The following is a 13,029-nucleotide window of genomic DNA, read 5'->3' as shown; positions in this document are numbered from 1 at the left end:
TTATTTCCCATTATAAATAGTTAAAATTGTAAAAATGCCACAAGAAAATAGCTTCAGAACAACACTACAAATTGATGGTGGGTCAGTGGCATTAGACTGCAGATCGAGAGTTCCCTAGTTCGAACACGGCTGTTGCGTAATTTTTTTTATTTTTTTAATAAATAATTAAAAGTTGATATACTTAAAATTCATATTTTTTAAGTTAATTATTATATATACCATTTTAAACAACCGTGGTATTATAAACAGTACTTTTTTATACTAGTGTAATTTTTGGAATTATAATTTTAACAGTTAATACACCTTCTAAATATTCATATTTTATTCTTTCGAAACATGTTGTGTCCTATACCTATATAACAAAACCGTGTTATTATAAAAAGTACTTTTGTATTATAATGCATTTTTTGGAATTTTAAGCATTTTATATCGTCAATTTATTTTATATTCTCTCCTATAAATAATAAAAACGTTTTATTACAAAAAAGTTCTTTTTTATAAAAGTGTAATTTTTATGGCGTACTTCAATATCATATAGGTAGTCGAATAAAAATCCATCAGATGCGTTAGGCCGGTATCAGTACCGGCGCTAGGGTATCAGGCGCCCGCCTGCAAAACTAGCATAGGCGCCCTTCAGTTTCTTTTAAATTAATATTTTGTATCACAACAGCAGAAAAAAGCCAATTTTGGCGCCCCCCAAACAAGGGCGCCCGCCTGCAGTGCATCCCTTGCAGGCCCGTTATCGCCGGCCCTGGCCGGTATGCATTTACGTAGAAATGGCCACTTTTTTTATCAGAAAACAGATCTACTGCGCAATACGCCAGTGGTTTCAAAACCTTCAAAGAGGAAAGACGTCCATAATATACAGTGGCGTGCTGGAACTTTTCATGCGGCCCGGTGATTTTATAGAAAGACGGCCTTCCATTCTCATTTTACCTTTAAATCAAACATAAAACTCTGAATTCAATGATTTGCTTTCAATTTGCTATATTTTTTATTTAAGAATAAGCAATCTTACCAATAATAAATGACATGCATGACAATATTTTGTATGCAGTAAGGCAGAAACCATAATTTCCAAAATAAATATAATATGAATTTGTTGTAATTAAGATAAAGGTAAAATAAAATTTTGAGAAATTTTCAATTATGTATTAAGTTGAATTTTGCAATTATTTTATAAAATAATTACTTAACTCTTGATCAATAATTTCCGCATTAAAGTAGATTTTTGAGCAGATTCGTCGATTATTTCATCATTTTTAAGCTCATACAAAGCTTCTTTTTCTATAGCCATTAGCATAAATGTTTCCAAGTGATCTTGTGTTAATGTACTTCTTAACCGATTTTTTATCAGCTTCTTTCACAAGATACTTGCGTCACTCAAAGAGTTAATAAATGCTTTACTATTTAAATTTGGGTAAGCACACTGATATAAGTTGTTCTTATGCAAAACAGCGTAACAGCAAACTATACAATCTTTACACTTGTTAGTACCACATGGAGGTGAAATTTTCACGATATCGACAACATTGTTATTTGTTACTTCGTGTTCATTATCACTTGGGTTAATAATATCACCCTTCATATTTTCTGTAGACTGAACATATTCATCATTAACAACTCATCATCTTCTATAATTTCAATATATTGCAAAATCCTATTTTTAATACAATTCATTTATCAGCAAAATCCACTAGTTCTTTTCTAATTGCAGTCGCAGATATGGTAGGATAAAAATTTCTTAATTTTTCAGTAAATGATTTAAATGCCCTTAAAGGAACACCTACCATTTTTTATTGTATCAAAATTTTTAGGATGTAGAGTGCTTATATTATAACGATTTGTCTTGATCAAATCATTTTTCGATACTTCCAATAATTTGGTCAAAAATGTGCAAGAGGTTTTTCCATTTTTTATTCTGCAGAGTACATAATATACATGTTTGAAGGAAATTGGAAAACCATAAATATACTTATTATTATACAGTGCTAGTCGAAAGTCCGTACCCCCCCTCGTATCTTTTGAACGGTTATACCTATAATAGTGAAATTTGGAGATAGGAAATAAACGGACGTAAGCTTCTTAACTAGTCATGACAGGTGACGTAATAGTGACAGATGACTTTACAGCGCCACTGTGACAGATAATTTTAAATGGGACCTTATGGCAAGTGACACCTCGTTTGAAAGGTATTGAAAATACCTATTCAGTCATACTAATATTGTTTAAGTTTAAGCTAATTTTGACGAATTAATGAAATAAATATAAAATTGTAGTTTCATTTAATTAATTCAAAATTCAAAATTCCGCCTATGATTACTTGTCAAAAAGGTTGACGTTGACGTAAAAACTACTAGAGAATCGAAAAACGTCAACTTTTTTGACAAAAAAACCATAGGCGTACATTTGAATTTTTATTAATTAAATGCGAAGCTACAATATTATATTTATTTAATTTATTCACCAAAATCAAAATCAACTAAAACACAAAAAAATTAGTATGGCTGAGTAGGTATTTTGAATACCTTTCAAACGAGGTATCACTTGCCATAAGGTCCCATTTAAAATTATCGGTCACAGTGGCTCTGTAACGTCATCTGTCACTATTACGTCACCTGTCATAACTAGTTAAGAAGCTTACGTCAGTTAATTTCCTCCATCCAAATTTCACTATTATAGGTAAAACCGTTCAAAAGATAAGAGGGGGGGTACGGACTTTTGACTAGCACTGTATATGCATGAAAATAAATATTATCTGTAGCAATCTATTTATGTGTAGGTATAGAGTCTTAGTCATTTACTCAAACTGTATTTTACAAATTAAAAAAAATTTAAATTTTTTTGAAATTTTTTATTAATATTATAACATTCGATTAGAAATTAAAAAATATTTTTTTGTTACATCTAAAATTTTTTGTAAAAAAACCTATTTGACCGGCCTCAAGAGGCCGCGGCCTGTCGGTGATTGCACCGATTCATTTATATGGCCAGCACGCCACTGATAATATAAGTAAATCTGAATTATCTACCTAAGACAGGCCCCAAATGAAGAAGCCACGGTCACATAAAAGCAAACATTATCTACACTGAATTTATAGGTCGATACATCAGTATCAGACTGCACCAACTCAAAATTTTTCAATATTGAGATAAGTATGAGGAAATGGTTAAAATATGTTTATTTATCAGTTTCAAATTACATTATCTCAAAATTTCAACCCCATTGTAAAAATTTTGACTTGTCTACATGCAGAATCGAATATTTTTTTACAATGTCCTAGTTTCATACCGCATCATTTTGAGTTAGTGCATAATGAAACTTGATCGGTAGAACTGTTGTCAGCTACTTACCCAAAATGGTCTGTGAAAGCTGCTTGCACTGACCGTTGCTAAATTAAATGTTTGATTGAAATGAAAAATTTAGTGATACAGAAAGAGAAGAACTGTTAAAAAATAACTACTGGGGTCTTGGTGATTTAAATAGGCAGCGAGATTTTATAGTTAACAATGTAATGCCGGTTAAGCCAAAATATCAATATAAGAAAGAAGGGAGTCATAGAAGCGAAAATATAGCTTATTACTTTAAGATAAGACATGAAAAAATTAGAGTATGTAAAGTTTTTTTATGAACACTTTAAACATTTCGAATAGAATAATAATGAAAACCATGCACAGCAATTTAAAAAAACAGAGCTAGGGTTTGCGCAGAATGACAATCGAGGAGGAAAAAAATGCTGGGCGATCAAAGGTACTAGATGATGATAAGGAATTCGTGAGGTCCCACATCAAATCTTTTCCAGTAATTGACTCTCATTATTGCGGAGCAAGAAAAAACAAATCTCTAAACTTAGCCACCATGTAAAGACTGTACCAAGAAAATGTAGAGGAGAACTGAAAATTCCCGTAAAACTCCATTATTACACCAAGATTTTCAACAGGAAATTTAATATTGCCTTTTTCAGCCAAAAAAGACCAGTGTTGTAAAAAGTATTAGGTACAACAACTTAAGTATGACGCACATATCAGAGAAAAAAATCAGATTCGGTTAGAGAAGGAGTTGGATATCAAGGATTCAAAGGAAGATGACAGTACTGTGGTTTGTTGCTTTCATCTCCAAGTTGTATTATCACTACCAAATGGGGATCGGAGTGATTTTCTTATTACATGATACGCCTATCATGTGACAAGTTCACTATATTTGATATTTCTCACAAACATTGCTATAGTTTTTTGTGGCACAAACGTGTCGCAAGTAGAGGTGTTAATGAAATAAGTACGTGTCTTTGACAGTATCTAAAGAACCATGGGACCTCAATATGAGCACATATTTTACTCCAATAATAGCCTGGGCCAAAACAAAAACAAGTTAATTGCTTGCTTGTTTTTATATTGCTGTCAAAACTTAGCAATAAAAAGATTAACCCACAAATTCTTAGTAGTTGGACATACTCAAAATGATGGTGATGCCCTCATAGAAAAAGAAAAAAAATACCTAAAAGGAACCCCGCTCTGTGTTTTATCGCAAATGGTACCGATAGTTATTAGCCTGGCTAAGAAAACTTCCAATAAAAATATCGGAGAAGAAATGAAATGCAGAATTTACAAAACAGTCATCAGAGCAATAATGACATACGCGGCAGAAACACCACCCGACACAGAGAGGACAAAAGGATTGCTCGAAATAGCGGAGATGAAAACCCTTCGAAAAATCGATGGTAAGACTCTATGGGACAGAGCTAGATGTACAGATATACGATAAAGATGGAAGATGGATAACGTCAATAACTGGGTAAGAAACAGAAGACTAGAACGGAATGACCACATTAGCTGAATGACAACAAATATAGTAGTCAGGACAGCGAGAGACGGTTCCCCAATAGGAAGACGATCAGTGGGAAGACCACGAAAACGATGGAAAACGACAACTTACTAGAGGCACATTAAAAAAACAGATAGAGCCACGTCTACACAAAAAGAAGAAGAAAAATAGAAGAATAAAACTGGACGACCTGGTACGCTACAGAAGAAATTGCCGAAGTGTATGTAGTAAAAATTTACAAAAAATTGGGAAAAATTTTAATATAAATGAAGCCGGAGACAAAATAAAATGGAGTGAAATACAAATTCTAAGAGTTGAGAAAAACCAGCCACACAAAATAATGTAAAAGAAGTCTTATTTTAACGAAAATTATAATGTCATAAATACTCGATAAAACAGAACGAGCGTGGCTTATGAAGAACCATCTCTCATCCTCTTCAATAAACCTCCAGTTTTTCCAGAACTTACCAACTTCTGCCACAGCTGCCGCTGCTGAATAAAGTGACAATTTAGAATTATTTTGATTCTATTATATTTTTTCATAACAAGGAAACAATAGTGATTTTATAAGAAAAAATATAAAAAATTTTATTTGATTTCCATACAAATACCCTATACAAAATGCACTAACTGTTATAAAATCATGTGTCGACAGTTTCATAGTGCACCAACTTAAAAAAAATTTGAATTCTTAAAAAAAAAATTAAAAATTATCATCTAAAAGAAGCATAAAATAAACATCTAATTCCAAAATTTTGTTCTATTTGAAAAACAAATGGACCATTTACAACAGATTAAAAATATTTGCTCCCAGAAAAAATAAGTTAAAGTTTATTTGTAAAGAACTATGTTTTTTGAGTTGGTGCACTCTGATACTGATATATCGAGGTATACTGGCATATCTGAATATTTCTCTTAAATTAATCAATTTCCGATTTATTTGCAATTACTACTTCAATAAGCATTAAATAAGGCCGTCCGCACATGGGTCGATCGAAGACACGTCTCGAAGTTCGCGCGTCTTGCTCGACTTGTACGAACCCTCCGGCACAAGCGATTGCTCTCCGCACATTAGTCGATTCAGTTTGCTCACGTCTTCCAACCAGGAAGAACGCATTTTTATATTTCAACCAAAACGACTTTTCGATCTGTGAAAAGTACGGTATTGTTACATTTTTAGTATATAATTTGTATACGTACAATAATTTGTTCTTGTGAAATTTTGTGACTCACCCATTTCCTTACGCCCCGCTCAAACCGTCAGATTTTTGAAGTTATACTTAAACATACACCATTTCCACAAAAACTAAAATTTGTAGTAATCCTCACACTAATTTCTTTAGGTTAACATAGTTAATCATCATCATCATCATTTGGCTCTACAACTCTATGTGAGTCTTGGCCGCGTTTACTATTTCCCTCCATTGTTGTCGGTCCTGAGCAGCTATTTCCCATTGCTGTACTCCCATTTTGCGTAGATCGCTGGCTACTGCGTCCTTCCATCTCTTTCTTGGGCGACCAACTGACCTTTTTCCATCGGGCCTTTCCCAGAATGTGGCGTTTAGAAGTCTTTCGTCACTTGATCTTAGTACGTGACCCGCCCATCGTATTCTGTTTGATTTAATGTAGCGTACTATGTTTTCATCTCCGTATATTGTCTGGAGTTCATCATTGTGTCTTCTTCTCCATTCTCCTGTTGTCTCTTCTCTGCAAGGCCCATAGATAGTCCGCAGTATCTTTCTTTCAAGTACCAGTAATTTTGTTGTTTCCCGCTGATTCAGAGTCCAGGTTTCGCTTCCGTACGTTATTGTGGGATGAATTATTGTCTTATATACTCTTATCTTTGCTGGTCTTGAGAGTATTTTTGATTTAAGTAGGGTCATTAACGAGTAATATGCCATGTTTCCTGCAATAATCCTGGCTGCCACGTCCTTTTCATAGTTATTTTCAGATGTTATGATCGCCCCCAAGTACTTAAATTCTTTGACGACTTTAAAATTGTATTCATTAATTGTTACGTTTTGTCTAACCCTTGGTCTTGGGTTCTTCGTAACCACCATGTACTTGGTCTTGTTCTCGTTGACCTTAAGACCAACTTCCTTGGCTCCGTTCTCGAATAGGGTGAAAACTTCTTTTGCATCTCTGGTGGATTGTGCAATTGTGTCCACGTCATCCGCAAAGGCTAATAGTATTTTTGATCCTTGGGCGGCAAATCCGTTTGTCAGTTGTGGCTGAGCTTTCCTTACTGCATGTTCCAGTGCGAAGTTAAACAGCAGGGGGACGAGAGAACATAGTTAATGATTTCAATAATTTTGACCGGTTTAGAATGCATATTTTTGAAAAAAAAAAGGTATAATTTAAAAAAATCAGAATTTTAAAATTATCGTACTTTTCATTTTCTTTTGATAATAACTCCAAAAATACTACATATACAGTCGAACCCGCTTATTGAAATAGCCTTCCTGTCAATCAAAAGTATTCCTATAACCAGGATATTCTAATAACCGATTATTGGTGGCTAGTAGTAACGTTTTGGGGCCTCAAATTTCTATTCCTTAAACGGGGATATTCCTATAAGAGGTATTCTAATAAGCGGGTTCGACTGTATAATTAAATTTTAGTTTTTTCTGTTCCAAATACTTTGTCCATTTTACTATTTCCGTAGAGTAAAAAATAACCGAGGTAAAACGTTTAATATTTCAATTTTGCTGCGAGAACCATGTAACCGGGGCAATTTAACCTTTTATTTTTAAAAAATTAAGAGGTTTATAAGACTAATTTTGACGCTTTTTAATAGCTCTTGGAATTAACTTTTAATTAGTTTTTAGATGAACCTTATATCTTAATTATTAACGGAGTTATTTACAAAAGAACAATAACATTTTTTGGAAAAATTTTTAAAAGATACATTTTGAAACATTTTTGGTGCATAAATTTTAATGCTATTAACTTATTCGATGGCTTATTTGATAGATATTTCTATGAACTTTGACAAATGTTTAATAAGTTTATGTTATAAAATGCACCATTTTCCCGGTATCTACACTGAATTTATAGGTATACTGGCATATCTGAATATTTCTCTTAAATTAATCAATTTCTGATTTTGAATGGGTTGCATGTGAGAGTTCATTTTAAATGAAGTAAAAGTCAGACTTACTCTCAATCTTTATTATAACTTCCGACGACCGGTTTCGCTCTTTAAAATTTGTAGAGCATCTTCAGGTCAAAGGTAACAAGTTACAAAATGATTCGGATACAAGGTGCTATCAACTCAGTTTTCATTATCATGATGTTTCTTTTAAAGTTATGTTAACGGGATATGGTGGAATAGACGGACGATGCAGCAAAAAAAAAATTTAAAGAGCGAAACCGGTCGTCGGAAGTTATAATAAAGATTGAGAGTAAGTCTGACTTTTACTTCATTTAATTTCTGATTTATTTGCAATTACTACTTCAATAAGCATTAAATAAGGCCGTCCGCACATGGGTCGATCGAAGACACATCTCGAAGTTCGCTCGTCTTGATCGACTTGTACGAACCCTGCGGCACAAGCGATTGCCCTCCGCACACTAGTCGATTCTGTTTGCTCACGTTTTCCAACCAGGAAGAACGCATTTTTATATTTCAACCAAAACGACTTTTCGATCTGTGAAAAGTACGGTATTGTTACATTTTTAGTATATAATTTGTATACATACAATAATTTGTTCTTGTGAAATTTTGTGACTCACCCATTTCCTTACGCCCCGCTCAAACCGTCAGATTTTTGAAGTTATACTTCTTTACGATCGAGGGTGAAATTTTATAATTCCCTGGCGCATGCGCAGACAGACAGTAAGCAGTTCGTTGCTAATCTTTCAAATTATGTATGTATCAGCGCAAAAAGTCATTAAAAGAATATATTAGTGTTCTTAGTAAATATATTTATTATAATTTTTGTGTCTTTGGATTTGTCTTCCTCGGGCGTAAGATAATAAAATATCTATTTTTATACTTCACTTTGATCTATTTGTCACCGTGATGTGTAATTATATCCGACACGTCAATAGCACGTGACTTGATAGCTTGATAAAGTATAGGACTTTATAGTCAAAGTTGGCCTAAGATGGTTGATTGAGGTTTTGGTAGGGTTTCACCATGTTCCCATAGGCTATATCCTTTAACATCGGCATTTAGCCTGTTTAATATTATTTTTAAATAATGTAAATTGAATTTTAAATTCAACCATTGTTTGGTTCTGGGGCTATTTAGCAAGTATGTACATTCACTGATGATGGACCAATAGGTCTGAAAACGTTCTGAATTGGACATATTTTATTCAATCCATTGGGATTTTTTAAGTTTTAATAAATATACCAATTTACATAGAAGTGGTTTTACTTCTTGTTAGAGTTTTTTAACTATATGGTATACAGCCAACCTAGGGAACTTCCCTTTTAGTTTATTATTTTTTTAAATATACACTGTTCTGCATGTGCTTAACTTACCTCATCTTTTTCTGACGATTTGGAATTTTTCTAAGGATAGATTTTTTTTCGGACCCACTTTAATAAATTCCCCTTTGTAATAGCCAATATATAGTAGGGGTACATTTACAGGGTACAAGTTTTCTCCCCATGTGATAATCTGACGCGCTCGAGTAACTGCAAAAATCCCCGCTTGGGCTCCCCTAGCAAAATAAAATAGATTTAATTCCATGACTGGAAACGTGCGTCTCACTAGAACTTTCTCGTGTGCTACCGATCGTAAGGGACGAGAGTCATACAAGACAGTGCTACAACGAAGAAACTTGAGTGTTGAGTGGCGGAGAGAGATCTACGCGACTGGAATCGAGTCGACTGCTTCGAGCGTCGACCCATGTGCGGACGGCCTAACTGTCTAAATCTTATTCATGCATAATGGTTCATTGAGGTGAACCAAACTGACGTTAAATGGAAAATATTGCATTTTAAAACTTTACAGTGTTCTGGTGAAAAATATGTATTTTATTTGAATAATACTAACTTTTGACGAGCAATTTATATTAATACTTTTGTTTAATTTTCAGCAAACCTATTATTAATCTCTGGAGGAAGTATGGTGGCTTGGACGTCTCCAGTCATTAATAGGCTAAAATCCAATAGTACTGAAGAAAACCCTCTTGGTTCTCCAATAACAACTATGGAAATATCTATTTTAGCTGCTATACCCCAAATTGCAACATTATTTTCCTTTATTCCAATGGCGAAGCTTTCCCAAGCTTTTGGGAGAAAAAAACTTATGCTGTATGGAGCAGTATGTCTATTAGTTACGCAGATTGTAATTTCATTTGCCAGAAATATTTATATGTACTACGTATGCTTGTTAAGTGTAGGCTTAGGATTGAGTGCTATATCCATAAGTGTGCCTATATATTGTGGAGAAGTAGCCGATACTTCTAATAGAGGCATAATAGGTTGTTTTCTTGGAACATCTATGGTTTTTGGAATGCTTTTAATGTACGTGTTCGGTTCTTTTTTAAGTATAAAGATGTTTACTTTGATATGTGCTTTTCCAACTTTAGTTCATATTATACTTCACATGTTCGTAATAGAATCACCTATTTACTTAATTTCTAAAGGTAAAAAAATAGAAGCTATAAGAACCCTTGAGAGTTTACGAGGTAACAGAAGTAATCGAGAAATAGAAACAGAATACTTATCATTGCAACAATCTGTAGAGTCGGATTTAAAAAGAAAGAATCTTAGTATGCTAGACTTATTTAAAATACGTTCAGGAGTTAAAGCCTTTTTTATATCAATTACGTTATGCATAGGTCAACAAGGGTCAGGTATCTCAATCATTGTAGCTTTCTTGGGTCCAATATTTAATGAAAGTGGTGCCAATATATCTGGTGATAACGTTGGAATTATAGTTGGATCAGCACAAGTCATAACTTACGCTGTAGCAGCATATGTCATTGAAAAACTAGGACGACGATCCTTGTTATTATTTTCTTCATTGGGTTGCTCACTGTTTATGTTATCAATGGGCATTTCATTTTATTTAAAACATATAAATTCTTCTTTTATAGCAGACATACGGTGGTTGCCGGTTTTGTTTGTCATACTGTATGTTATCTGCTATGGATTTGGCTTGGGCCCTATTCCTGTATGTATTATTGGAGAATTATTTCCGCATGACTTCAGATCTATCGGTACAGCTCTGGTACTAGTTTTTGATAGTATTTTAATGGCAATAATTAACTTTAGTTTTCCTTTGCTTTCAGAAGCATTTGGAACTTTTAGCTGCATGATAGCTCACAGTTCAGTTTCTCTATTGGCTTTTATTGTTTTGTATCTTCTACTACCAGAAACAAAAGGAAAAACTTTGAATGAAATTCAAGATTTACTTAACAAATAGCTTAATTACAGCGTACTTGCCAATTTGAATGAACAAATTATTATTTTATAACTTTATTATTTTTATTTTATAACTTAATAAAAATTTTCAACCAAATTCAGTGATCTTATGTTCTGTAAAAGACTCTTTGAATTGACACGAGTAGTTGATATATCCTGTACACCCTTTCCAGTATTATTTGTCTCCTTATTTGGATTTGACTTTTTTCTTCATATTTTTGGATTTATTTGATCCTTTCATTTTTTCACCAACGTTAGGACAACGAAGTGTAGGTATGGACAAAATAAGAATTTACTATTTTACTTGGGAAATAAGCCACAATTTAAGTTGGAAACTAAATTTATTGACGTTTCGACTTCCACTTCGGAAATCGTTATCGAAATACAAAATTTTATGTCTTTTTTTTTGGATTTTTGGAAAGTAGTAAGTATTAAAATTAGTTTAATATTTAAATAAAATAAAAATAAACTGTTTAAAGTATTTTATTTCGTTGAAATCATATAATAGAAATACAATATCCCCCAAAATAAACAGTACCGAATATAAAATAAAAATATATTTCTGAATTAATTTTTGTAATACGTATTTTCAAAATATGCACCATGGCGTTGAAAACAAGCTTCATAACGTTTCTAAAGATCATTAAACATATTTAAGAAAAGTGGTTGATGCAAATGTTGAAAATAAGTTATTATTCTTTGCCGTAGTTCTCCAACAATTTCTGGCGGATATTCCGAACGAAATATGAAATTCAGAAGACACTTTCAACCCAAATGGTTACACGAGCACTGTGGAGAGGATTTTATGCCGTGGCATCAGGATGTTCAAATCCAAGGAATCGACTTGTTTGTCGGTTGATGTAACCGTTGAACTGAATGTGTGTCCAATAACAAATATTCAGAATTCATATCCGATATTGAACAGAATAATTATACCACCCAGTAGATTGCACGAATTTATTTGTTTTTATATTCACACACGTAGATTATTAGTTTAGATCCAAATTGGTCAATTATCAACAATATAATTTGGAAATGACACGAAAGTGCTGACAAAAGTAGAATTATTTACCTTAATTAAATATACAAATCACGCGGGCATCGTGTCACCAATGACCCAATTTAAGCTTCTATAAAACCAAGATATCTGGCCTAGTTAAAGAGCATTCATCAGTCTACATCAGTCTTTAGCTATTCGCGTATCAGTAATTAGTCAGTGTTCGGAAGTACTCCCGGGGTAGAATTACCCTAGTGTCGGTTCTATCAATAAATACATTTATCGCTATTCGGTGTTTATATCCTTATCTTTATACGGACTTTATACATGGTCCTTATCGAGAAAAAAAGGAGGCCTACAACTACAGTCCACACCAAACGAACCCAGTAGCAGATAGACGACGCATGGCCCGGGAGTACAGAACAGAAACCAGATCCAGAAAGCCATCGCAGAGCCAGAGATCGAAATACAGGCCAGAAGCCAGATCCAGAAAGCCATTGCAGAGCCAGAGATCGAAATACAGGCCAGAAGCCAGATCCAGAAAGCCGTTGCAGAGCCAGAGATCGAAATACAGGCCAGAAGCCAGACCCAGAAAGCCATTGCAGAGCCAGAGATCGAAATACAGAACAGAAACCAGATCCAGAAAGCCATAGCAGAGCCAGAGATCGAACTACAGAACCAGAAGCCAGATCCAGAAAGCCATTACAGAACCTACAAACTACAGGATCACTTGCACAGCCATTCCAGAACCAGGAGAGCCGCAACGTCCAGAAATATAAAGAAAAAACCGTAAGTTTTTGAATAACATAATATTTTTCCACCTTTT

The 13,029-nt window shown here is 33.7% G+C and overlaps 1 protein-coding gene across 2 annotated transcripts in view; it reads left to right on the top strand.

Moving 5' to 3' along the window:
- Positions 1–11,303, top strand: part of LOC126883457 (facilitated trehalose transporter Tret1-like) — a 30,566-nt gene extending 19,263 nt beyond the window's left edge. For both annotated transcript variants that reach the window (XM_050649018.1, XM_050649017.1), the window contains exon 2: positions 9,874–11,303. In XM_050649018.1, the coding sequence (XP_050504975.1) occupies positions 9,903–11,207 (1,305 nt within the window). In that variant the 5' untranslated portion in view covers positions 9,874–9,902 and the 3' untranslated portion in view covers positions 11,208–11,303. The remainder of the gene's footprint in view (positions 1–9,873) is intronic.
- Positions 11,304–13,029: the final 1,726 nt, after the last annotated feature.

Source organism: Diabrotica virgifera, chromosome 4 (assembly GCF_917563875.1).
Source record: "Diabrotica virgifera virgifera chromosome 4, PGI_DIABVI_V3a".
Lineage (NCBI taxonomy): Eukaryota > Metazoa > Arthropoda > Insecta > Coleoptera > Chrysomelidae > Diabrotica > Diabrotica virgifera.
This window is presented reverse-complemented; position numbering and strand designations above follow the sequence as displayed.